Raw genomic sequence first — 16,332 nt, forward strand, 5'->3', positions numbered from 1 at the left:
CTAGTATTTTTGCAAGAGAGGCTGGCTGTAGGTGCGCTAGCTAGCTGCTCTAGAAATGAACTAGCCTTGTTGCTCTCCCGTGGCTCTCCGATCCCTTAATAGTATTAGCACTCCTTCGGGGAATCAGGTGAGCAACTGAAACATCAAAGCCTCAAGGCCACTAATCTACTCGGAAATTAGCCACTTAGGAATTGGCTCTATACACAGTAAGATAAAGTAGATTTCTGTCTGCTGCTCCTCGTCAATTCCGTAGTTATGATATGAGATGCTTGTCTCGAATCTCAAAGAAAAATTTACATTCTGCCCCAGGCCCGTTCGGACGGGAAACTCTTGGCCAATGCTTAGGGAAAAACAGAAGTCCCTGATCGGCCCAAACCAGATAGATGAACAAAAGGCCCAGATCCTGTTTTTCCGGTCCAAACGTCAACATATATACAGGCTTTTCTCCATGAATCTCAGCAATAAATCAGACGGTTCTCGGGTTTACAGCACAAGAAAGCCTGAGAAATTCCTCTCTAAAACAAAGAGGCCGAGAAATAGCAAATCTGGATAAAATACATACTACTTCCTCCGTTACAAAATAAGTGGCATGAATTTGTATAGATTTGTAGATTTTATACAAATCCACGCCACTTATTTTGAGACGGAGGGAGTACAAGTTTACAGCACAACGGTATCAAAACCACCCATCTTGGATCTTGCCATCCTAATGGTTGTTAATCTCTCTTTTTTTTACAAAATAATCTCTTCTCTTCTTCATATGATCTCATATAACCCAATAAATTCAGTTCCCGCTTTTATTTTGCATGCATCTTACGGGAAAGCTTATTGAAAAGAAAAGAAAAACGATTATAGACATGGAAAAATCTATGTACGTACTTGATCCGCACACTTCAGAAAGTCATCGGGTAGGCCGGCGCCTTGTCCGGTCCCCCGTTGAACAGCCCGAAGTGCTTCTCGGTCTCAGCCCCTCCCTTGAGGTTCTCGTTGAACATGGCGAAGATGTACGTCTCGAGCGGCGTCCCGGGCCTCTTGGGCGTGCCGTTCCCGACATGGCCGATCAAGTTCTGGTTGTACGTCCTTGCGTTGTCGACGGTCGTCTCGGGGCCGCCCCCCGCCGACGGCCAGCCGCTCTCGGACACGACGATCGGCACGGTCGGCCCGCCGCACTTCTCCATGGCCGAGTACATGGCGTCCACCATGGCATCAAAGAGGTTGGTGTAAGTTAACCCGTTGTCCGGCACGGAGGTAGAGCTAGGCTGGAAGAGCGCGAAGTTGAGGTCGATGCTGCCCTGGCTGCCGGCGTAGGCGAAGTAGGGGTAGACGTTGGCCAGCAGCGGCGCGCCCGTGGACGCCAGGAGCCTGACCACCTCCGCCATGTACGCGTCCTTGAACACCCCGCCGGAAGGCGGCGAGGAGGTGCCGAGCACGCTGGTCTTGACCGCCGTGGACACCTTGACGCCGCTGACGCCGGCCGCGGCGAGCGCCGCGTTGAGGTTGGTCATGGCCGGGACGATGCTGGCCGTGGCGTCCCCTTCCACCTCGTTGCCGGCCGCGATGTACTTGATCTTGACGCCCGGGACGAAGGGCTTGACGTTGGCGGCGACCCAGGCCGTGGCCGCGGCCGGGTCCGATGCCAGCGCCGCCAGGCTGCCGCCCACGTCCATGACGAGCTCGATGCCCGTCCCGGAGAGCGCCTTGAGCGTTGCCTCGTCCGGGGCGTAGATGCGCATGCCGGCGATGTTCTTGGATTTGTAGAGCGCCACGACGTCCGCTGGCGACGGCAGGTTGTCGCCGTTCACCCCGTAGCACACGCCGATGGATCGCACCTCTGCCCGGTTCAATTCCACAACAGTTAGTGCAAATTAAGAGTAGATTTCTCTTGATTCATGGGTGCTCTGCTATGCTCACGCGCATTGCTTGCTAATTACCGGTGGGGAGGGATGCGAGGATTCCGGCGACGAGCAACGCCACGGCGAGCGCGGAGGCGCGTTGGCCAGAAGCTGCAGCCATCTTGGGCGCCCGTTTGATGCAGGTACTCGATTAATCCAGGTATACAGTAGTGGAGGAGTAGTAGCTGGAAAACAGTTGATGCACGTACTCGACTCTGCGAGCGGTTGCAGGGCACTAGCTAGGCAGGTGTCCTGCTAGTAATTTCTTGCATGAATGTGTGCCCGAGCAGCGAAAGCACCCTGGATATATATAGTAGAGGATTCCGGTCGAGAATAGTTGGGCGAGTTGGTCGTGGCGAGCTGCTATTCTGGGTCTCCTTTTTCCAATCGCTGATCTGCGGTCTCCGCGCGCGACGCGCGTTCTACTTCTGCTGCCCCTGCCGCCGCCGCGATTCTCTCTGCATCCCTTCCTGCAATATGGGCCTAGCCAGTCCGCCAGCCAAGAGCCCACGAGCAGTCCGCCCAGTTGGCCTGGCCCAAGTTTCTCCTGCACTCGCCGGTGGCGCACCGTGACCGAAGCTCGATGCTGCCTCTGGACCTTCGAACCACGTCGGAGCCAGAAAAACGTTGTTGACGTAGCAGTCGGAAAATCGCCGGTCGAAGCCAGAAGACGCCGGCGACAGTGATATGAGAAACAAAGCACTGTTCCGAAGAAGAAGGCGACGAAGAGGGTTGGACGATCACCCCTGATTCGGCCAGACGGATCCGAGAAAACCTGACCTCACTAAATCCACGATGAGGTCGAAACTGACCGAGCTCGCCGATCGGAAAAGAAACCCAATAAACCAAGACACACAACTTATCTGCAAAACACAAACACAAATCTAGATCAACCACTCCGGAAAAGCAGCGACCAACATCACCGTATTCCTCAACGCCACTGGCAAAATCGCCGTCGACGAGATAGACAAGGAGTTGGAAAAAATTTATTCTTAACCCGTACAACGCCGTCATCACCATTATAGCGCCGCTGCCGATTGCCCAAATTCTAACTTTTTGGGGGTTAAAACGTGTGGCTTGCAAGGAGAGGAGGTAAAGACGTGTGGCGATGTGATCTATTGTTTGGGTGGCGGCTAGGGCACGGAAGTCAGAAGCTAAAGCGGACCACGTAGTGCGCCGGTTTATTGCACTACCCAGTTTAACTTTGAAGCAAACACATGGTGGACGGACTTTAGAGCTGCAAAATTGTGGCCCTCAGGGTACCCTTTGACTCTCCTTAGTTCAACCAAATGAACTAAAATTTTAAAATGGCACAATTTTTTAAAAATCTAGTTCATTTGTTTGAACTAAAGAGAGTCAAAAGATACCTGAGAGTTACCATGTTGCTCTGAGAGCATCTTCAGCAGGGCCTCTATCCTGTCTTTAGGGGCTGGAGGCAAAAAAAAATCTTCAGCAGGGTCCCTATTGAGGATCCTGTTCTAGGGAGCTTCCTAGATTTCCCCCTCAAGCCCCCATTCCCAGGGACCCAAGGGAGCCCCTATTACCTTCCACGTCATATTTTGCCTGTCTTCTTCCCACGCATGCACTGCCAACTCTCCGCGCGCCGTCGATTCTTGCCCCTGGCCGCCGAGCACCGCCGCCGCCCCGCGCCCTCCCTCCGCCGCTGCTCTACTCCCCGTGCAGTGGCGCTGCCCCGCCCCGCGCATCGCCCTCGCTCCTGTTCAACTGCATCGTCGGCCTGCGGCGCCCCCGCGCCCCTATGCCTCCGACGACCTCCCCTGCCTCCGCGCCCCTCCGCCACGCCGCGCCCGGCGCCCTTGGCCGCGCCGCCTCCGTCGTCCATGGCCGGCGCCCTCGGGGAAGAAGGCAACGGCACCACGTTGCTTCTCCTCGCGCACGACGATGGATTGGGATCAAGGAGGAGGCAGAAGAAGAAGAAGAAAGAAAAAATGAAAAAGAAAAGAAAAGGCAACTCTATCTTTGACAAGTCGGTCCCGCATGTCATAAATAGAATAGGGACTGTGAAACAGGGAGCACTGTTGAAGACAATTGTATTTTTTAGGATCCTAAAATTTGAGAAGAGTTCCTGTATGCAATTTAGGGACCTTGTTTATGGGCTACCGCCGAAGACGCTCTAACGGACTTAGATTGGCGGCGCGAATGTTGCAGTAGCGGGGAGATACGAGGCGGTGTAAGGATAAACTGTCTCCATGGCGATGGTGTCGTCCTCATCGGTAACCTCGCGCACCTTGGTCAGCTCCATGGATTCGGGACAGAGCGTGTACACGCCGACCGTGCTCCACAGGAACAGCGGACCGCTCTCCTCGGCGACCCCGACGATCTTCACCGGCGGCACGAAGTACGGGCCGAATCCCCGCCTGATCGACAGCGTCACCTCCGGCAGAACCTCGCTCAGATCAACCGTGTTCCGTAGCACCCAAGCTTCATCTTCCCGTGCCCACAGCCGCAGGACGAACCCCTGCACCCCGGCAATGCCGAGCACGCCGCCGCCTTCCGCCGCCTTGAAGCTGAAGAGACGGACATTATTGGTGTCGACGTCGTCTGGCTGCTCGAACGTGGCCAGGCTCTGCTCCTCCGTGTCGTAGGCCGCCACGAGATGGTAGTGCAGCGGCTGGTAGAACGTGCTGCCGATGGCGGCGCCAGGAACATGGCGGACCACGCATGTCGGCGGGAGCTCCCCTGCAGTCGGGATCCACCGGCCGGTTCGCGAGGAGAAGACGCTTCCTCGTAGGTTCCCTGATTGCCTGTGATTGAACAAGGCGGCAATGCGGAACGGGCTGGCATGGCACGGCGCGGCGATCTGGCCGCCTTGGTCGACATCATCGCCGTGGCAGCCACAGAGCAGGGCGGCGCTGAAGCGGTGGTCTTCGCGGGGCGCGCCATGGGCGGCGTTGAGCTCCCTGGCGAGGACGAGGCTGCGGTGGCCGGTCATGGGGTGCCAGACCAGGAACCGGTTCTGCGCGCCGTGGCGGCAGTCCAGGGCGTTCGCAGGCCGTGCACATCGAAGGAGAAGCTCGCGGGGCCGTGCAGGCCTGCGTGCACGGGCTCGAACCTGCGCGTGCTCGCGCCGAAGTTGTGGAAGAAGCCCATGGTGACCGCCGGCCGGCCGCGGAGGAAGCCGGGGTCGCTCAGCACGCGGCGCCAGTCCCTGCAGACGGCGGAGGCGCGGGCCAGCACCTGAGGCTACGGCGGCAGGCGCTCCAGGATCTCGAGGATCACCTCGTCCGGCAGGCTCGAGCTGCTCATGGCGATCGATCTATCGATGGCGTTCTTCCGGTTTAATTTTGCGGCGCCCCTGTTTCGTGGTTTCGTCTCACAGATTAAATACACCGCGAGTTAATTACAAATCTTCTCGACTACAAACTCCAGACCAGTCCGGATGCAAAAAAGAGGTCAAGTTTAAGAGCTCAAGGTCACACGGCTGTGCGTCGTCCCGTCTTCCATCCGGATCCAGGACACGACGGAGAAGGGCTTCTCGGTGATCTCAACGATCCTTGCTCCTCTTGGCCAGTCGCCGTAGCCGCCGTGCCCCGTGTGCCGCGCGAAACAGAGCCACAGTTCCTCGTAGGGGCAGCACCAGTCCAGCCCGTGGTTGTGCCCCACGAAGATCGCCTGTCCAAAAACACACACAACCACATCTTACACATTCTCAAGAACAGGAGAAATTCTGAAATTTACTAGTAGTAGTAGTACTTTGACTGATGGCCTCTTGGCGACGGCATCCATCATGCCCCATTCAGCTTCCTGCGGTGATACATCTTCCTTGTTGATTGATCCAACACAGGGCTTCCTTATCCGGGTCTTGGCCTTGGGAGCCACCTTCGCGTATGCCGTGCTGGGTATGTGCCAGAATATCAGCTCAGGAATCCTGCAGCGCTCCCAAAATTTTATCCCAGGGAATTATATTGATGCAGAGTAGGAATTCATTCAGGCTATCATCAACTTTCGACCTGCCATCTGGGTTAAGGAAGTGGGACTGGGTCTGGAACCACTTGAGCTGCGCGCCGGAGATGACTTCCGGGTAGGACCCGCCGCCGGAGTCGAGGAAGTACATGAGCAGAGCCGGGTCATCTTCTTCTTCCTCCTCGCGCGAGAGCACCTGCAGCACGTAGTTGGACACGCCGGGCCACAGCTCCTCGGGGCCGCTCGACGAGTGCGACAGCCCTTCGTTGGCGATGTCAGCCGCCATCAGCTCGATCCGCGGCGTGCCGCGGAAGCTGCAGCACTCTGAAACCGACGCCGGCGGGCATGGGCAGCGCAGCGGCGGGACGCCGGCGGGGGAGAACCACTCGGGCGGCCACTCGAAGGGCATGTCGTCGTGGTTGCCGAAGACGGTGGCCCATGGGATCCCCCTGCGCCTGGCGGCGGACAGCGCCCTGTCCCAGTACAGGCTCGCGTTCCGGATCGGCACGTTGTTCGCCGTCACCAGGTCGCCCAGGTACACCACGAAATCTACCAGAAATTCGAAAAAATTCAAGAGATTTTTGCCCTAAAACGCTTGCGGCGCAGTGAAATCGGAAGGAGACGACAGATAGACAAGAGACAAGCAACCGGACCTGGCTTCTCGGCGTCGAGGACGGCGGCCATGACGCGGTCGGAGCCGGCGTCCTGGGCGGGGCCCCAGTCGGTCCAGGCGTTCTCGCCGTAATGCAGGTCCGCGAAGAGCGCCGCCTTGAACCGGCCGCACGGCGGGAACCGCAGCGGCAGCGGCCGCCGGTGGTGCTCTGCCGGCCCCGAGGCTCCCCCCAGGGCCAGCGCAAGGAGGAGGGCCCCGGCTGCCGCCGCGAGGAGGTGCTGCCAGCGCCGCCGCATCCGGTGCGTGCGTTCTCGGTGGCGATCTATCGAGCTGGGGAGATTGTCAAGTGTGGCGGTGGCAGCTGGTCTTACTTTAATCCGAAGTCTTGGGGATTGGGGAAAAGTTTCAACTTCCAAGAAGAAAAGCAGATTCTTCTTCTTGGTGCCATGAAATGCAGCTGCTCCTGCGTCACAATCACAGACCAGGACAGACGTGGCACTTCTTCATCTCCTGCCTCTCATCGGGCCGCCGCTGAAGACGTATCGTTGGACGTTGGTAATGTTAGATTAGGGAAAAAGGAATGCACAAGATTATACTACTCCTACTCAGGTTTTTATTAGACAGAGACACTTGTTGAGGTTTATCAGCCAGGGGCTGGAATATGCGGATGGATTGTTGTCGTAGGCAGAGAATATGCTCGTGATGCTGGTTGCAACCTCCGCGCCGCGGAGCTTAAAATGCATGGTCGTTAATTAGTTTCCTTAACCTCATTCACTGCATAAATGCCTGGCTAGAATGTTAGTGACTCCGGACCAACTAAATACTCCATCTGTCTCAAATGCAAGATGCAGTACTAAATTTTTTATTGATTGTCAAAAAATATATTACATTTTGACCAACCTTATATAACATAAAATTAACAACATCCACACTTGTTTTATTGGAGAACTCTTTGAAGCCACACAAGAAAAGGACGGTCACTAAATTCTCCTTGCCTATTTGGCTGAACTGAACCTAACTGCACGAAGGAGACTCTGGTGCAACGTACGGCAAAAACCAACAGCTTTGGAATTTGCGATACGAAAAGGGCCCCTGCACACCACGCCCCGGTACGCAGAAGCTGACGTTGTGCCCTCTACCAGGCAGCCTTTTTTTTTTTGAGCGGTCTACCAGGCAGCCTATGATGCGCGTCGGGAACGCGAGCCCGGTCGGTGTTTTGATCCAGGACGATGGTGACTGGGCCTGGGCTGAGATGCACTTTCCTGGTCCAGGTTTTACTGGGCTTGGGTACGTACTGGGGCGTATGAAGGCTCGTGGATGTGTTCCAGCCACACGCGGTGCGGATGGCGCTGAGAGCCCGGCGCCGCTCGTCGTAGCGCGACACCTCAAACGTGCCCGAATACAGAGGCCGGCGGTCATTGACGGGCCTGCTCGCCATCAAGAGACCGTCCTCCCGGGCCGCCGCCGACTCAACGAGCACGGCCCATACTCGTACCAAAAGTTAACCCCGACCAAATTTGGACTTGCGTGTCCCCGACGAAATCGATGACCGAATCCCCTCCCGATCAGATTACGGGTCTGTTAATTTGATCGAAGCTAAACATAGCTACTCATTATAATGTTCAGGTTACTTATCATACCGTGCATACTCATTCCCCAATTAACACCGCGGTGTCTCTAATTCTCAATAGATATCATATCGCAGCTCCCACAAAACCCCATGCAAAAACATGTTCCCTCAAACACCAGCAACTTATCAGAAGTTGTTCAAACTTTAGTACTTGACCATTCAAAATTTGTCTACTCCAACAAATGTACTCACAGAACTAAGAAACCTCTGAGCTAACCTCTAACGATATACAAATAGCTAGTTTTTTTCTTACCGGACTCATTAGGAGATAATTAAGCAGCATTGCCAGGTTCCAGAAAACAGAAAGATAAGACGCATTGTTTTTCACTTCCGGAGTTCAAAATCATCCAAGCAGCACACAAGAGCCTGAAGCTAACACTCTTCACGGCGAATGATGTAGACCACCATCTTCAGCTGCTCCTCGTTCCTCAGCACCTCGAATAGGCAGAGGTCACCCGCCTGCAGGTGGTTGTCGCGGGCGAAAGACGGCCATCCTTTAGCGATCCTCGTACGATCAATCGAGCGTCGCAGCTGGCAGGACCACGTCCTCCTCTTCCTCCCATCCCGTTCAAGGAGCAAACTGATTGCTCCCCTCCTTCCACGAACACCAGTTAGTCCCGTAGCATACTTTTCTGCGAGGTACCGGGATATGTACTGCGAGCTAAAGACCTGTTTATGTACATACGCAGGAAGGATGTTGGGAGTCAAAACAGATGCAGAGATGTGATCCAAGGATACAGGTACAGTTGACAAACTGAGTACAGGAAAACGTCTGTTTCTTCTGAACTTACTGGAGAGGGGCTGCCACGCTTGTGGACACAAACATCGCTCTTGTTCATCACCTTCCAGTAAATGGGCAGTTCTGACTTAATGGCTTCAATTTTCTCCATCATTTTCTTCTCCTGCGCTCGCAATAGACAGGATGTGTCTAGCGGCATGAAGCGAGCCTCAGAAGTTTCATTGGAATTGTCAGAGAATACATGCTCTCCATGGCCCGAAGATGATATCTCTTCACCTGGACAAGATTTCCCATGAATCAGACAAACAAGATGTGATCTGAAATGTGACGTATGGATTCTAGCGTTGGCAATGAATTGAAAATATGTGATTTGAAATGTGCCGTACCATCGATAGTTCGTTCTTCCTTAACACGGGCAGTCAAGGCCATCTTTGTGCTTGCGCAACCGTGATTTAACAGGATGCGAGGCTGGGAATCTTCCTCGGAACTGTCAGAGGATCCATGCTCTGCATGGCCCCAAAATGATATCTCTTCACCTGGACAAGATTTCACATGAATCAAACAAAGAAGATGTGAACTGAAATGTGACATATGGATCTGGCATGGGCAATGAATTGAAAATATGTGATTTGAAATGTGCCGTACGCCCGTACCATCGATAGTTGGTTCTTCCTTAACACGGGGAGTCAAGGCCGTCTTTGTGCTTTCATCGATAATTGGTTCTTCCTTAACACTGGCAGTCGAGGCCATCTTTGTGCTTGCACAACCGTGATTTAAGCCAATATCAGTACTTCCATCAGGGGAGTGATCAATGCTTGCTTTGTGAAGTGGATGGACCGTCACCGTAAAAATGTGTCCCTTAACTTTTGTGATTGGTTGCAGGAGGAAGATATCACCCTTTCGAACATGATTATCGCGGACAAAGTTTCCAATACTAAGGTCGCACCGACCTGCTTTAGACTCGCCAGATGGCAGGATGTAGAATTTGCAGTTCCAATGCTTGCTCTTCCCAGGCAGCTGGAGTATGATAGTTGTATTTTTGGGTGGGAAGTACTCGCGTGCATAATCCTTCCGTATTATCTAATTGAAAAAGGGGCAAAATGAGCTGTTTTATCTGATAGCTAAAGTACTCAAGACTGTCACAAAGGCTAGGTTGTTGTCATACACATGACTTCAACTGTAAAATAGAGCAACCATACTGCCGATTCAGTAACGTATAAAAGTATTCTTCAGAGGTTTGCGACAGTTATGATCAGAACACCCACTTCCCCAACAATATCAAAAGGAGAAAATGTTTGTTCCTGCAGGAAATTAATAGCTCACACGAAATTTGCATGGTAAGACTAACGTACCAGAGTAAAGTTATGATTTACATTGCTCTTCTTCATCAGTACAACAAGCACTGGGATTTCAGGTTTAATTTTCCCGACAAGTGCATGTAATTTTGTCAGCTGTTCTTCTGTAAGATCGCACAGCCCTGATAAGACATAATATTTTGAAAGCACTTGAAGATCATCTGACTCCATAGAGTCATCTAGAGATGGATTGTTTTCTGCTGCAAAAGAATTTCTAGCATAAGAGAGCATATGGTGGTGGGTGACTGATTACTCTTAGTACACTACTTAACCTGGCAGTTCCTTAGAAGAATATGCTGTTGAATCTGATCCCTCGCCTGCTGATGACTGAGAAGCACTATCACTACCCATCGAGTCACGGCAGGGGACTTTCTCCTTACCATTGGAATCAAATATTGTAACCTCAAATCGGGAGGTTCCACGGTATCGAAACATCAAACAAAAATTTTCTTCTATTTGATTGGCATCCACAAATGCCCTCCATCCAGACTGGAGGAATGTTGTGTTCATCTTCACAGTAACTCCAACATCATATATGTTACCATTAGGGGCTTCTAGTTTGATGCTCCCCACGATATTTCTTCCAAAATGGTTTATAACCCATTCAGGTATAACCTGTCGCAAGCAGCAATGGTGCAAAGAAAAATTGAGGCCAAACCAAAAAAAATCCTAAAAGGTTGAGGGAACTCACTGAACTAGGAAAAATATAGAGAGCTAACCATGCTATGCATATAATTGCCATTTATATGCCTGATAAATCGTATCTTACTCTGGCAGCATCCGCAAGGATTTCTCATCTTAGAGACTTCCTATAAAACGCATCATAAGAATGTCAGATGGCGTTATTCAAACCTCTGTTTGTGTAACTGGTGAGATGCCATAAGATCTTTCAAGACTACTAGTAATGATGACATAAAATCCTCGTTTCAATTCTAATACCACCCGAACACCTGAATTAGAGGCAGGGGAATACCAATTCCGAATTCCACCTCTGAATATCTACAACCAAACGCACTTCATAAAATCTTCCAAGAGTATGGATTTTTTTTTGTCTAGAAACAACAATAACAACAAAGAAATCTCAGCAAATGCTGCCCTGAGCCCCTGAGGTCTGCTTATTCATTGTCGAAAGAAAGAAATCAAAGCAGAAGATGAAAAGACACATGGTTAAATTGCAAACGAAGAGTGAGATTTGTAAGAAGAACCTTACCAAGGTGCTGTAGGATTCAGGATGTTTCAAGAGGAAAGGGATCGAGCATCCAAAGCTTACTTATGAAGGGAGCTCCAAGGGACGGAAAGGGCAGCAACAAAGGCCAGACTAGAGGCAATGGTCATTCATGAAGGGTAGCAACACACCTATAAAGTGAAGTATTTCTCACGGAGACTTTTCACATTCCAAGACATTAACACCTAGTGCTGTGATCTGTGGAAGACGTTGGGTCGTCCATCTTTTTGTTGGACTTGTTCATTGTTGGTTGTCAGGGTATCTCCAATGTTAGTTGATACTAAATTTCTTCTCTGTCCTTTTCAATATGTTTTCTTGTTTTTTTATTAATTTCTTTTTCTTGATGGACCCACATGTCATCCTCTTTTCTGTCTTGGTATCCGTGTAGTACATGTTCTTCAAGTAAAGAGGAAAAGGTACCTGCATGAGGAAGAGAAAACCGCTGCCTCAGGAAGGTACCATAAATCAATTCAAGCAAGCATGTATACGGAGAGGCATTTTGGTCCTGCAACTGCCACAAGTGCAAATGCGCCCCTTAAATCTGGACGAAGCAGTTCAAAATATATGCCCCTTAAAACCGGACGGAGGGAGTAGTTGTGGTGTCCATCTCTCTTCCCAGGTTTGCGTTTCGAGTTGCAGTAGCAACAACTGCATTAACTGGGGTCAGTGAAGACCGGAAGAAAAATAATCCTACTACTACTCCATTGTTAACAGGTTAGCATGGTCTGGTTGACAAGTTTGGCATTGCTGCGATGCCAACTGAATGAACTAAATAGATGTAAACAGTAGTAATAATACTTTTGGTTATGGACCTTGAGGAGAGGAAAGCGAGGAGCTTGAAGGCGCGATGTTGGGCGCGAATCGGCTGATGTCGTTGTAGCCTGCAGGAACACAAGCTCCCCCGCAGCGTGCGCCGGCGCACGACTCTCCCTCACGGCATCCTTGATGTCCCTCGCACAGCCGCATTCGTAGTCGCTGGGGGAGGCCATCGGTGGGCAGGGAAACCGCCGGCGTCGAGGTGGGCGCGGGATCCCGGCGGTCGATCCAAGCGGGGGGGAGCTACGACGGAGGCGGGGGAGAGGCAACACTCTGGGCCTCTTAGGTGTGCGCGTGGATTTAGGCGGCGCCAGGTGGAAAGCTTGTGGCGCCGCCGTCGTGTGTTCAGCGTCCGGTGAGCCGAGCGCGACGGAGGGGAGAGGAGGATGGCGTTGTGCGAAGGTGCGAGCCCATTTTATTTTCTTTCGTTTCATTTTGTTTTATTTCGAGATAAAGAAAAGCCCATTCGAAAATTAGTACTGGTCCTACTGGAGCGATCAAAGTGTACTCTACTGTCTCTATTTCTTAACGTACTCCGTAGTATATTTGCTCAAAGTATATTTTTGGTTGTTCTAAATTAAACTTTATTAACCTTGACTAAATTACTAGAAAAGCCACCAACCCTGCTACATGCGTGAACATTTCGCGCCCAAAACCTCGTCTGCGTGTTGACGCATCCGCACGAACACGGTTTACAGGCTAAACCTAAAATTAACCTACCCTGTACAAGAATGGCAAGTTATAGATGTGTTTGCTACATTTTACAAGTAGATGAACCAAACTGCTCTTGTCACTAAAATTGATATGCTTGGGGTGCTTTTTACTCGGGATTAGTAGAACACCGTGCAAACCGTACAATTGGAAAAATTTAAGGACTATCTGGATCAAAGGATTAATCATAAAACGTAGGAATATGATACAATGGCATATTGAATAATGCATGAATTGAAACCACAATGGCATATTGAATCAGTGATAGAGATTGTTTGGCTGTACCGTAGGAAAAATGTAGGAAATTCGAATTCGTACAGGCCATTAGTGCATGGCATCGTTGTCCTGGTCACAAATGATAATTTTTTTTTTCCAATAAATCAAACATCATGCCGTAAGTCCTATAGGATTGGAGAGTAGAAAAGCAAACCTTAGAAAATTTTGAAGATCCATTCCTTTGAATCAAAGAGCCTCCATGTAAGAAATCCAGTGAACTAAAATCTCGTAACAATCCTTTGGAAATCCTTCAGTCCAAAGAGGCCCTTAGGTTTAAGACAACAATTCATCCGTTCGATTGATGCAAGAGTTCCCCTTTATCAAAAAAAAAGAAAGATCCAAGAGTTCCCCTATTCATTTTGTTCGATCGACTAATATTCCACGTTCGTCATAGGGCGGCAGATCAAACACATACACTGATACACAGATCGATCGATCAGGGCTTTATTTCAATTTCATTTCGTTCTCAATACAAAGTACATCTAAATGATCTAATAATATTTACGAAACCCATGCTATACGCACAACTAGTAATTTGTGTGGTTCTTGGCTCCTTTCTTCAGGGGAGCGTGCTGGCGTTGCTTTGCCGCTGGCTGCTGAACCCCATGGAAACTGATGGGGCAAACCGGCGCTTTGCTGGGGTAAAACAGCCCAAAGTGCCTCTCCGTCTCATCCCCGGGCTTCAGGTTCTCGTTGAACATGGAGAAAATATACGCCTCCACGGGCGCCCCAGGCCTCTTGGGCGTCCCCTTGCCAACATGGTCAATCAAGCCCTGGTTATAAGCCCTGGCATTCTCCACGGTCGCCCCGAACCCGCCCGCCGACGGCCAGCCGGACTCGGACACGACGACTCTCACGGCGGGCTCCCCGGCCTTCTCCAGCGCCGAGTACAACGCGTCCACCATGGCGTCGAACAAGGTCGTGTACACCAGCCCGCTCCCGTCGTCCCTCACCGGCGTGCTCCCGGGCTGGAACGTGGCGTAGCTGAGAGCAATGTCCTTGGGATTGTCCCTGTAGGCGAAGTACGGGTACACGTCGGCCAGCAGCGGCGCGCCCGTGGACGCCAGGAACCCCGCCAGCGGCACCATGGTCTCGGCGTCCTTGAACGCGCCCTTGGACGGGGGGAAAGTGTCCACTAGCGCGTCGAACCGCAGCGCCGTGGACACCTTGATGCCGCCCGCGGCGCGGGCGCCCAGAGCGCCCGCGAGAGCGAAGTGGAGGCTTTTCATGGCCGGCAGGATGCTGGACTTGAAGGCCGGGTCGCCCGTGATCTCGTTGCCGACGGTGATGTAGGAGATGTTGACGGAGGGGTAGTATGGCTGCACGTTGGTGGCGACCCAGGAGGCCGCGTAGCCCGGTTTGGATGCCAGGAGCGGCACGTCGGCGTTCGCGGTGCCGAGGATCACGGCGATGCCGGAGCCGCGGAGCGCGTCCAGGAGCTCGGGTTGGGGGTTGTAGAAGCGCATTGCGGTGATGCCGTTGGACTTGTAGAGCTGCACCACGTCGTGGGCTGGTGGGAGGTCGCTGCCGATCACGCCGTTGCACGCGCCGATGGACTCCACGCCTGGCATTAGCATATATATGCAATTAGTATAGTCCAGATTTTGCTTGGATGGATATTTATGATAGATGATTGCGGTACAATGTAAAACTACCCAAAATGTGTATCATATCGGATGGTACACATTGATTGGTCATTTTCAGTTTTTTTTTCTTTCTTTCTCTTTTTTTTAGAGGTTTTTCCTTCGTGTCTCTTACACTTTGGGAGCGATAACAAATGTGGCTTCTTCGTCAAAATAAAACGCCCAATGATATGCAATTGTTTTACGATCCATGCTCTGCTTCTTTAGTGGAGTAGTAGATGTATAAAGAAAAAAATTTGACGATTTTTCTTCTCTGTAGGTAATTAGGCTGCCGAATTGTCTAACGTTCACAAAATTAAACAGCCAAATCGCTAATGGCGTCTGGATACACCCAAGGAGGCGATAGTCTAGATGCACTCCCGTGGTGAGACATTAATTAGAGCTGTTCTGCAATCGACCTGCATCTTCAAGCTGTTCGATTCTGATCATAAATTTATGTATAACGACATATAATTCATTACCAAAATTCTCTCTTTCTTCAGCAACAAATCTATCAAGAAAAGAAAGATATATAAACTTGCATGACTTAAGTTAAGTCAGTTAACAGAGAATTCTCCACGGTTATAAAGGACCATCACACGCGTCGTTGTTGTTTCCAAGAATCCAATAGGACCTCTCAAAAAAAAATCTATAGGAAGAAATACCTAGCCTTTGAAACGGGCCTAAACATACCTGCAGGAACGGAGGCGATGAGAACTCCAACGAGTAGCAGAGCCGATGCAAGACGAAGCATCGGAGCAGCAAGGCCGCCTTGCTCGCCGGATCCGGACAAGATCATCGTCATATCCGACGGCCCTGGATTATCGATGTATCTACAAGAGCTGATATGGGCCGGCCGGCAGGGGCACCTGTATTTATGTTCGTGGCCAGCCTGCGAAATGACGCCAGGGTCCAACGACACCAGTGCAAGGGCACCGGATTCTACAGGGTCAAACCTGTCATTGTTTCTGGTTTTGCTTTTATGGATGGCTGATCTCTCCCTTACCGTATACAGGAGTAGTTTGATCTATGGTATCAAAGGGGATACGACCCTCCTTCTGCCTTAAATGGAAATCGGCAGCTGGCGTGCCGTATTTATTCTCGAATCAATGACCATGAATTCTTACTTAGACTTGAATTTGGATAATCAGATGTGACACCCCAGCATTCATTTCCCATGCCACCATAAGAGAACTGGACATATGAGAACTTACCAAATGGAAGAGCATGTGACCATATTTGTTAAGGGGTAGCTTTTGGCCACTTCGGCAAGGTTTGGAGGTTGTGGTCCCTTTAAGATCAAGATCTTTCTTTGGCAAATTATTTGTGATCGTCTCTCGACTGACTAACGATCACATCCGCAACTGGCACGGGCCGAGTGACGAAAAATGCATGTTCAAAACTTCCCTTTTTCTGCAGATATAAGAGCCGGTGACCAGGAGGAGAGGAGCTGGTATTCCGACAACTAAATTAAACTTCTTGTCCGTTTCGAGCTTTATTAATTTATATCCATTCAATCATTCCTTTCC

General features: G+C 51.0%; 4 protein-coding genes across 6 annotated transcripts; all 4 read right to left on the bottom strand.

The window, feature by feature from the left end:
- Positions 1-761: 761 nt before the first annotated feature.
- On the bottom strand, positions 762-2,633 carry LOC104582955 (glucan endo-1,3-beta-glucosidase GII). Its single transcript, XM_010234503.3, has 2 exons — positions 1,932-2,633; positions 762-1,831 (listed from the first exon to the last, which is right to left on the bottom strand). Exons 1-2 carry the CDS (start codon positions 2,011-2,013, stop codon positions 894-896), a joined length of 1,020 nt encoding a protein of 339 aa, XP_010232805.1. The 5' UTR covers positions 2,014-2,633; the 3' UTR covers positions 762-893.
- A 2,551-nt stretch (positions 2,634-5,184) lies between these two features.
- LOC104582957 (probable inactive purple acid phosphatase 16) lies at positions 5,185-7,066 on the bottom strand. Its single transcript, XM_010234505.3, has 4 exons — positions 6,470-7,066; positions 5,864-6,365; positions 5,607-5,781; positions 5,185-5,525 (listed from the first exon to the last, which is right to left on the bottom strand). Exons 1-4 carry the CDS (start codon positions 6,723-6,725, stop codon positions 5,313-5,315), a joined length of 1,146 nt encoding a protein of 381 aa, XP_010232807.1. The 5' UTR covers positions 6,726-7,066; the 3' UTR covers positions 5,185-5,312.
- Positions 7,067-8,162: 1,096 nt separating this feature from the next.
- Positions 8,163-12,613, bottom strand: LOC104582958 (B3 domain-containing protein Os03g0620400). 3 transcript variants are annotated; one of them, XM_014899190.2, is made up of 9 exons: positions 12,191-12,332; positions 11,364-11,798; positions 10,873-10,962; positions 10,426-10,768; positions 10,151-10,353; positions 9,452-9,878; positions 9,185-9,334; positions 8,851-9,074; positions 8,163-8,728 (listed from the first exon to the last, which is right to left on the bottom strand). In XM_014899190.2, the coding sequence occupies exons 3-9, from the start codon at positions 10,948-10,950 to the stop codon at positions 8,432-8,434; spliced, it is 1,722 nt and encodes a 573-aa protein (XP_014754676.1). In that variant the 5' UTR covers positions 10,951-10,962; positions 11,364-11,798; positions 12,191-12,332; the 3' UTR covers positions 8,163-8,431. The 3 variants fall into 3 exon arrangements, with proteins under 3 accessions (XP_014754676.1, XP_014754675.1, XP_014754674.1); XM_014899189.2 differs by lacking the exon at positions 11,364-11,798 and having other exon boundaries at positions 10,151-10,350; positions 12,191-12,613; XM_014899188.2 differs by lacking the exon at positions 11,364-11,798 and having other exon boundaries at positions 12,191-12,613.
- A 997-nt stretch (positions 12,614-13,610) lies between these two features.
- On the bottom strand, positions 13,611-15,624 carry LOC100828178 (glucan endo-1,3-beta-glucosidase GV). Its single transcript, XM_010234510.2, has 2 exons — positions 15,497-15,624; positions 13,611-14,745 (listed from the first exon to the last, which is right to left on the bottom strand). Exons 1-2 carry the CDS (start codon positions 15,606-15,608, stop codon positions 13,709-13,711), a joined length of 1,149 nt encoding a protein of 382 aa, XP_010232812.1. The 5' UTR covers positions 15,609-15,624; the 3' UTR covers positions 13,611-13,708.
- Positions 15,625-16,332: the final 708 nt, after the last annotated feature.

Source organism: Brachypodium distachyon, chromosome 2 (genome assembly GCF_000005505.3).
Source record: "Brachypodium distachyon strain Bd21 chromosome 2, Brachypodium_distachyon_v3.0, whole genome shotgun sequence".
In the NCBI taxonomy this organism is placed as follows: Eukaryota; Viridiplantae; Streptophyta; class Magnoliopsida; order Poales; family Poaceae; genus Brachypodium; species Brachypodium distachyon.

Bases quoted from the DNA above. Each gene is read 5' to 3' on its own strand.
- LOC104582955 (XM_010234503.3), bottom strand. From the start codon at position 2,013: ATGGCTGCAGCTTCTGGCCAACGCGCCTCCGCGCTCGCCGTGGCGTTG. The intron at 1,832-1,931 runs GTAATTAGCAAG...TGAACCGGGCAG, and splicing joins CCTCGCATCCCTCCCCACCG to AGGTGCGATCCATCGGCGTG.
- LOC104582957 (XM_010234505.3), bottom strand. From the start codon at position 6,725: ATGCGGCGGCGCTGGCAGCACCTCCTCGCGGCGGCAGCCGGGGCCCTC. The intron at 5,782-5,863 runs GTCGAAAGTTGA...GGAGCGCTGCAG, and splicing joins TTCCTTAACCCAGATGGCAG to GATTCCTGAGCTGATATTCT. The intron at 5,526-5,606 runs GTACTACTACTA...GTTTTTGGACAG, and splicing joins CCAAGAGGCCATCAGTCAAA to GCGATCTTCGTGGGGCACAA.
- LOC104582958 (XM_014899188.2), bottom strand. From the start codon at position 12,367: ATGGCCTCCCCCAGCGACTACGAATGCGGCTGTGCGAGGGACATCAAG. The intron at 10,769-10,872 runs GTTAGCTCTCTA...TGCTTGCGACAG, and splicing joins GCAATTATATGCATAGCATG to GTTATACCTGAATGGGTTAT. The intron at 10,354-10,425 runs GTTAAGTAGTGT...ATTCTTTTGCAG, and splicing joins TTCTTCTAAGGAACTGCCAG to CAGAAAACAATCCATCTCTA.
- LOC100828178 (XM_010234510.2), bottom strand. From the start codon at position 15,608: ATGACGATGATCTTGTCCGGATCCGGCGAGCAAGGCGGCCTTGCTGCT. The intron at 14,746-15,496 runs GTATGTTTAGGC...TGCTAATGCCAG, and splicing joins CATCGCCTCCGTTCCTGCAG to GCGTGGAGTCCATCGGCGCG.